General features: G+C 46.5%; 2 protein-coding genes across 7 annotated transcripts; one reads left to right on the forward strand and one right to left on the reverse strand.

Moving 5' to 3' along the window:
- Nucleotides 1-3,681: 3,681 nt before the first annotated feature.
- Nucleotides 3,682-5,956, forward strand: LOC123165979 (uncharacterized). Of its 6 annotated transcripts, none has more exons than XR_006483296.1 (5): nucleotides 3,682-3,920; nucleotides 4,028-4,285; nucleotides 4,867-4,972; nucleotides 5,046-5,129; nucleotides 5,225-5,956. XR_006483296.1 is itself a non-coding variant. In XM_044583740.1 (3 exons), the coding sequence occupies exons 1-3, from the start codon at nucleotides 3,877-3,879 to the stop codon at nucleotides 4,916-4,918; spliced, it is 348 nt and encodes a 115-aa protein (XP_044439675.1). In that variant the 5' UTR covers nucleotides 3,682-3,876; the 3' UTR covers nucleotides 4,919-5,039. The 6 variants fall into 6 exon arrangements, 1 of the variants encoding a protein (XP_044439675.1); XR_006483295.1 differs by having other exon boundaries at nucleotides 4,867-4,967; XR_006483294.1 differs by having other exon boundaries at nucleotides 4,867-4,943.
- A 1,349-nt stretch (nucleotides 5,957-7,305) lies between these two features.
- Nucleotides 7,306-8,002, reverse strand: LOC123165978 (60S ribosomal protein L27-3). The gene has a single exon (XM_044583739.1). It carries the CDS (start codon nucleotides 7,924-7,926, stop codon nucleotides 7,513-7,515), a length of 414 nt encoding a protein of 137 aa, XP_044439674.1. The 5' UTR covers nucleotides 7,927-8,002; the 3' UTR covers nucleotides 7,306-7,512.
- Between the last annotated feature and the right edge of the window lie 273 nt (nucleotides 8,003-8,275).

The following is an 8,275-nucleotide window of genomic DNA, read 5'->3' on the forward strand; positions in this document are numbered from 1 at the left end:
ATCTTGTAGATGATTGACATTACGGTTGTTTCCCGAGCTCCAAGGAATTGGGATAATCACCTGAAGCACACTTGTCAGACCATATCTCATCGATGTCATTGGTGGTATCTGCTTGAAGCGCCTGAAGTTAATCCCAAAGGGACGTTTACCAAGGACCATTAGAGAATCATCAGGTAATAACAAGTTTTAGACAATTGATAAAAAACGTATGTTTATTTTAGAAAAAACTGGACGTTGATCTGTCTAGGGCGATAAGGCCAACTCTACCGTGTGACCCCATCCTGTACGCGTGCGTTTGTTTGGGATAAAATGGACGAACCAGACGGCCAAGCGTGCTGGCGCAAACGGATTTTTGTCGTTTTCTGTCCGCTTTCGACCCATCCTCGGCCCAAGTTTCCGCCGCTTTTGGGATGAAACGGACAGCACACGGACGCGCGGGCCGTCTGCGCGTGTCCTCCCCTGGCCCACCCGTCGGTGGCACAGGGGCGCCTTTTTCTATCCGCCCCCTCCCTCCCTCCGGCCGCACGCCCTCCATTCTTCTCCACTCTTCCCTCATTCTTCCCTCGCCGCCGCTGCCATTGTAGCTGCGCAACTCGGACGCGCGCTCGCCCAGCCCCTTCCCCTCGGCGCCCCCGAGCTACCCAACCACGGCCACCTGATTTGCACACCCGCCGGCCGGATTTGGGGCGGATCCGGTCGGTCTTGAGCTCGCCCGGCTATAGGAGGCCGCGCCGCGCCATGGACTGGCCGGGCACCGGGCCGGAAGGCCCTGGCAGGGCCGCAAGGCCACATGCAGGCAGTGGCTCCTCCTCTCGGGAGCAACTAGTTAACGAGCGCTCCTTCGGGAACCTCGCAACGATCAGCGCCACTTGGCGCGCTCTCAGCCATTCGCCACGTGTCGCGCTCTGGACGCTCCCTTCAGATTTTGTTTTTTTATTTTTTCGCACGCGTTTTCGGCTTTTTAAACGGTTTTTTCCCGGTTTTTTCTGACGTTTTGGTTTTTCCCCGGTCTTCCTTAGCGTTTCGACCAAAAAAAAATTTGAAAAAAAATTTTTGCGCGAAAAAACGCGTTTACTTTTTTCTTTTTCGTGAAAAGTCACGTTTTTTTTCGCGAGAGGCACGATTGTGCTTTAGCGAGAGTCACGGCCGTGCCTTTCGGAAACGAAAAAAAACGCGTTTGCTGTTTTTTTCTTTCGCGAGAATCACGGTTTTACTTCCGCAAGAGGCACGGTTGTGCTTTCGTGAGAGTCACGGCCGTGCCTCTCGGAAAGGGAAAAACAAAACGCGTTTTCTGTTGCTTTTTTCTTTCGCGAGAGTCACGGTTTTGCTTCCGCGAGAGGCACGGTTGTGCTTTTGCGAGAGTCATGACCGTGCCTCTCGGAAAGGGAAAAAATACGCGTTTTCTGTTTTTTTTCTTTCGCGAGAGTCACGGTTTTGCTTTTGCCAGAGGCACGGTTGTGCTTTCGCGAGAGTCACGGGCGTGCCTCTTTCGGAAAGGAAAAAAACGCGTTTTCTGTTTTTTTTTCTTTCCACGAGAGTCACGGTTTTGCTTCCACGAGAGGCATGGTTGTGATTTCGCGAGAGGCACGGGCGTGCCTCTTTCGGAAAGGGAACAAACCGTACTCCCGGTTTGGTTTTTTCGTCCGGTTTTTTTCGTGAAAAAAAAGTTCGTCAAAACCTATCAACATGGGATCTAGTTTTGAAGATCTCGACGCGAGGAATCCAATGGTGAAAACGGTTTGAGATTTGGACGCACAGTTTAAGAGATAAAACGTTTTGAATAAACGAATCTATGGAAAAAGGGAAAAGTCCCAGTTGCGACAAGTGGCGCGCTGCATGTGCGCCACTTGCCGTGACCTGGTAAGATGGAGTGTTCTTTGCAACGAATACTCCTTAATTAGTGATTTCGCCTCCTCTAGCCGCTCAGATCTATACCGTCGGTGGTCCGCCAGCAGATACACGAATGGCGGTCGGTCGGGCTCGGTGCTAGCCCAAAAGCTCGTCGGCGCACCGTTGCCGCTCGTTAAGTGCGACCACTGCCCAAAGAAGGTCGTTCGCCGTGTGTCTACAACGCCGGAACATTCCGGATGGGTGTTCATCAAGTGCTTAAACGATGGGGTATGTGCTCTTTTTAGCTTCGGTTTATGCTTTAGATTTGACTAGTTGTGCTAACTTCAAATTTTGTTGTGTAGAATGGATGCAAGTTTTGGTATTGGGAAGAAGAGTACATCGATATATTGATAGAGTGCAATTTAGTAGATGTTCGTGCACTTTTAGCTAGCATAGAGGTTGTAGATGAGACAAGTGCATTTGTTGCTAGATTAGAGGCTAGACACTAGACTAGATACGAGGAAGCAACCTCTACTTCTTTAGACTCGAAGAAGAAAGAAACACGCAAGATGGAGGCGGCTCTTTCGCAAATCAACAATGAATGCATCGAAGAGACACTAATCCAACTTACAGGAGCAGTTATGGAAATTGGATATCTTCTAAAATGTATTCTTGTGGTTCTTGCTTTCTTTGGTCTTGCTTTTCTAGTCAAAATTTGGTGATGTATTCCCATGTACAAAGAATTAATGATGAAAAAAAGTTTAAAGGCTTGCAAAGAAGAAGAAAAATACGCGAACAGGATGCGGCCGGGATGCGTCCGCGCGTTGGGCGTACGGCCACCATATCCCAGGACACGACCCCATTGCTCTACCCAAACGGACAGCAGCTCTTGGGAGCAACTCTTGGTTTGCAGCAAACACAGCTGTGATACGTGAGGATTTAAAAACAGAACTACGCAGGGAAAGAATGAGTCAAGAGTTGAATTGCTGAACCAGCAAAGGACTCAACTCCCCTGATGTACTTCAGTGTGCAGTTGGATCACTGACATGTGGGCCACCCAGACATGTTGCAAAATGGCGGTGTCCATCAGATTAAGTGCCAATTTCAAACCCCATTGAAGAATTAGAGGGCGTGGAGTAGAATAGGGCGAAACCGACAAGAGGGGCGTGAGTAACATAACTCAGCAATTTACAGCCAACATCAACAATAAAACGTCACTAACACAACATATAGTACAAAACTAAACCATATAAATATACTTACCAAAATCACTGAACTGAACTGTAACAAATTACTACAATATAATATTAACATACATATATAGTAACAGAACTATTTTGCAATCGTTACAATAACTACAATATCATACAGTATCTACTGAACTTACATCAATGGAATAACACAAACTAAGGGAATAACACAAAACTACGACTGAACCAACCTAGCTCCAGGAAGAGCAGAGGTACACAAGCTAATAAAAACTAGTATTCAGTACTTTGTTTTCTAAGTATTGTTGCTAGTTAGCTTTTCACCAGAATACTTGCAACACTAGAAAAAAAGAATACTTGCAACAGAGAGGACGCGGAGTTTTGGTGCTCGGGCTCACCCGCTCCCTAAATCTCTCTCGTTGGTTCTCGTATGGGGATTCGCATAATGTGGCCTGACAAGTCTGCGGTGGTACGTTTGTAAATCGTTATACAGCGCAGCAGGGTAGCTAACAGTGGGCGTACGTGGGCCAGAATCGTATGCGTGGACGTCCGCCCCGAGCGCGAGTCTGGCTGGTCCGTGTACCAGATCGTTTACTTTTAGGCCGAGCCGTGGAACAGATGTTAGGTACAGAGCCGTCTTCGATCAATAGCTAGACGGCGACCGACTGTTCGTGGTGCCGCTTCGATGGATAAGCAGAGGTTGTCCCCTGGGTGGGACCGCGCTGAACCCACAAACCCTTGCCCTCGGTGGTCCTCGAAACAAAGCCGCCGCCGCCGCGAGCAGCTATACTCCATCCCCACTACCGTTCAAGTCTACGGCGGCTGAAGCTAACCAACAATGGAAGATAATGGCCTTGAGTTCCTTCTCGACGCGGTCGACAGGTAAGGGAACCCTTCCCAAATTGGAGATCTATGTATTTTTCCAGTTGCACTGGACATGAGTCAACGGCTGACAAATTGTGCGCCTCGACATGGCCATGCCTTTGCAGATTTCCCCTCTGTGAAGAATTCGCGAACATCCTAGACCACGGAGATCCGGTTCCTCTGGCGGTTCTCTCGTGGAATTGTGCGACAAGCGTTGAGTCGGCTGACTCAAACGTTGGGTCCGGATGCGGGCAGCGAGTTGGCGGCGTTAGCCAGGTGTGGGAAGAGGGCAGCGGGCGGCGACGCCGCGAGGCGTCTCCGACAAGGTCCGAACAGTTGACAGAGGGTGAATCCGGAGGCGCCAGGATGAACAATAAGTTGCGGTCTGAAACCATTGCCATGCATCTAATATGTTTTTTTTGTTGATTGCTAGTCCGTTTGTCGAACTACGTACTTTAATTGGCCGCCATGATCTCTGTGATGGAAAAGAACACTAGTTTTTGTTTGAGAACAAACAAAAATCACAGTTATGCTGAATTTTAGAAGCTGACAGAAGAGTAGTTACTGAAGTTGCGCGTGTCAAATAGGTACATGCATGATTCAGTAATCCTAACGAAATCAGAACTGGGAACGCAAAATGTAGAACCCTGAGAAGTCAAGTTGTGGTTGAGAAAAAAGAGTATGAGGCATGATTTTGTATTCCATGGCAAACCATCCATACATAAAATTGTCTTCCGTATTTACCCCACGTTTGCTTTGGCTACATGTCAACTTTTGAATGTGTTGAAAATATCTTTCTTCCAATAATGCAAGCATCCCACCATGCCAAATGTATTTTGCATCTGATATCCGACCCTCATTCCGTCTGCTTAGCTTAATAATTATGCGAAGTATGCCTTCTGCGCCTCCTCCCCTGTTCCCTCGTGTTGAAACTGACCAATGTTATCTTTCTATGGAAATACAGGTTGCGACTAGGGAGCGTGCTGCCAGACAGAACCCATTTCCTTCAAGAATGAGTGCCCTTGAGTAGTCAATTCACAAGTATGCGGAGAAACCGACAAAAATGTGTGGTTTGTCCTGAACTAGGACTAAGTTTCAATTCAATTTAAGGCGTACAATTTATACAATTTGTATTCGTGGCAGATTGGCTTTGGGATAAGATATGGAAAAAGCAGATTGAACGCAGAGAGGACCAAATCAATGCAGGAGATTGTCTGCATCTGCTCGGTAAATTCTTAAAGCCGCTTGTTCAAGTATATGAACTCAAAAAGAATAGTTGAATGTGTCACTAACAAAGCGTTTCTACTTTTTTTGGAAAACAGGGAAGCCAGAGGCTGAGAATAGCAGGTTGTGTAGATGCGAGTGACCTGCTTTGAGGATGTACATTTCTGAAAACCGTGTTTGCTGTCACAGTTCATGGATGTACTTCACTTAGAGGAGATTCCTGTTAAGCATATTGTCAAGCGGTGGACCAAGGACGTGAAGAACATTCAGTTAACTTGTCTTTCACGTGCAGACATTCGACGCTATATATGAAAGCTATGGATGTCATGATGATGGGGATGCGAGTGCAGAGTCATTCGAGCACATGTTAGCTAGTCTGAATGATTGTTGGTTACTAGTGCACCGTAGAGATTGTTTGGCTTTTGAGGACCAATTAGCAAAGGTCTTGCAGTCCCGGATAAGCAGAGGGGTTGGAAGGCCGACAGATACTGGAGAAGGCACCTTACGAGGGTCTGAGCAAATGGATAAATTTCTGCAGCTTCTGCCGAGGGACACAAGGGAACAACCTGTCCTGGGATGCACCGAAGAAGCCGTGCAAACCCTGGAAAATGCAAGAACTATAGTATGGTAGGCCATCACTAGAACATATGTACCAGGCCACTGGGAATTGCTGAAAAAATGGGATGTGATATTTAAGTTTATACTCTGTTCTTAGTTGCTGAAGATTTTCTAGTGTGTTCTAGTGAGCAGTGCTCCATGCTTGTTCCTCCATTTTCGAGGTGGCAAAAAGCCTGAATCAGATAATAAAACGATGATCTTGTTTGTCAGAACTGTTTCTGATTCACTGGTTGTTAAAATGTTTGTTCTACTGGCTTTAGTGTGGCCGAGGGTGAGGGTGTTGGTATACCTGAATCTCAGTTTTGCAAACCTGCTAGTATTGCGTCCCATGGTTTGATATATTTATGAGGCGCTGGTCATGGTGGCCGTTATTGAGTCCGTGGGATGACGCGGCTCAGACTGGCTCGGAAAATTGGATGAGCCGTGGTCGGGTTACCTGTTCCACGTCTACAGGGCGCGCTGCCGTCAAATTTAATGCGCCTGCGACATGGCTTTTATTTAGTACTATACCTGAGAAATACAGAGATAGAATACCACTGGCGGCACAAATCAAAATCCCCATGCTGCTGGACGATGCTGATTTAGGGTTCATCTGAGCCCGAGCTCAGAAATGAATATCCGCAACAGAGATATAAATACAGCATTTGTCATCGCAAAACACTCAAAGGGATCAAATAAAAATATAGCCAATACAGACCTAGACATCCCTTTGGGCGGACAAAGTAATATGGATCAGAGAGAGTACTTGAAATAATGCAATTCTGGTTCAGAATACACTAAGGCAAATGTTTTCACCACATGATAGTAACATGGCAGGGCTGTTCCATTAATTTTCACCATGTATCTGAGAGAAGCAATATATAGATTATCATTTTTGGTCCATATAGGCAGCACACAAATATGGAACACCAAATCAAAGGCAAGACAAGGCTGATCTAGTATGAGCACTACATATGGAACTCAATCTTTGAGATCATGTTGCACTGTGAACGTTGTATCATTGTCTCATATTCCCATTTTCATTAAGATATATCATAGTTTCTTCCAAGGGTGAACATGGTATCCGGATGATAACTTTATAAGGCTCTGATACTATGTTCAATTGAGAAAAACAAGTAATGCATTTTAATTGCAAGCCAAAAAGGGTATATAATCAAAATGACAATATGAGACTATTTACTGTCTCAGCACTGCATATAACTGTATGAAGAAGCTATGCAGGACAGTGAAAAGGGTCAATATGAAGAAGCTACAAGCATACCAAAACAGTATTAAACCCAACACAACATGTTGAGGGTGGATCGGTGGAGCATGCAAGGCAGTGAGATGGTCAATATGTGGAAGTTACAAGCATATCAAGCAGTGCAGTAATTATTACACAGTTAAAAGGGCTAACAGAATATACTGGATAGCTAATAGACACCGAAAGAACAGAATCCATGTTAGTCCTAAACAACGCACTATTTAAGAGAAAGGTTGCGTCAGATATTACTCACAAACAAGACTAAACAATATACCAGTTATAAGAATTGGGGAAATAAACAGCTCAGGGAGTAAGCTCTAACAAAATTGCAACCATGTGCATCATTTAGCATGATTTAACACATGGAACATCATCATCATCATGCCTTAATTAAACTCTCTCCGAGATCCATACTAACCACAAAATCCTCATGGACAATACAAAAACAGTGATAGAGATAGCTCAGTGTGCTATTGATTGCAAGAACAAGGAACTACTAATAAGTATTGTAAAGACGCTCTGCTCCTAGAAGCGGAGCTTGGTGAAGAACCACCTGTTCTTGCCGGTCTTGAACCTCTCCTCGAGACGTGCCTTGGCGGCCTTGCAGGAGGCGACCTTCTTGTCGCGGGTGGCGAGGGCGTCGGGCCCGCCGGAGGCGACGTCCTTGAAGTCGACGTCCAGGGTGTAGCGGGTGGGCATGATGTGGGTGAAGTTGACCAGCTTCAGGAAGCACTTCACGCGCGACTTCTTCGCCGTCTTCTTGGCCGAGTCCTTGCGGATCACCTTCTTGGGGTACTTGGCTAGGCCGGCGACGAGGCAGTGGCCGTAGGGGCGGTCGCGTGTGCCCTCCTCGAAAACGCGCACAATGACCGCCTTCCGGCCGGCGAACCGGCCCTGGAGAAGGATCACCGCCTTGCCGGTCTTCAGGAACTTCACCATCTTCGCGTGCTCCGCCGCCGCCGCCGCCGCCGAGTGGGATGTGTGGGATTGGGTGGTCTGGGAAATGGGGATAGATTGGACGGGAGGAGCTTATATAGTGCGGCGGCGCTAGGGTTTTGACGATGGTTGATCGGTTTGGATGGTTTTAGATTGATCGGACGGTGACGAGATTAGGAGATCGGATGAAGTCGTGGGACCGGGCCACGACTTTTTTTCTCATCATATAGGTAAATTATTTATTATTCTTAAAAAGAATGTAAGGTTTTTTTAAGGGTAAAAAGAATGTAAGGTTGAGAGTACACATAAACACTAATTAAAAGGAATGTAACCCTAAAAAAAGGAATGTAAG

The sequence above is a fragment of the Triticum aestivum genome, chromosome 7D (assembly GCF_018294505.1).
Source record: "Triticum aestivum cultivar Chinese Spring chromosome 7D, IWGSC CS RefSeq v2.1, whole genome shotgun sequence".
In the NCBI taxonomy this organism is placed as follows: domain Eukaryota; kingdom Viridiplantae; phylum Streptophyta; class Magnoliopsida; order Poales; family Poaceae; genus Triticum; species Triticum aestivum.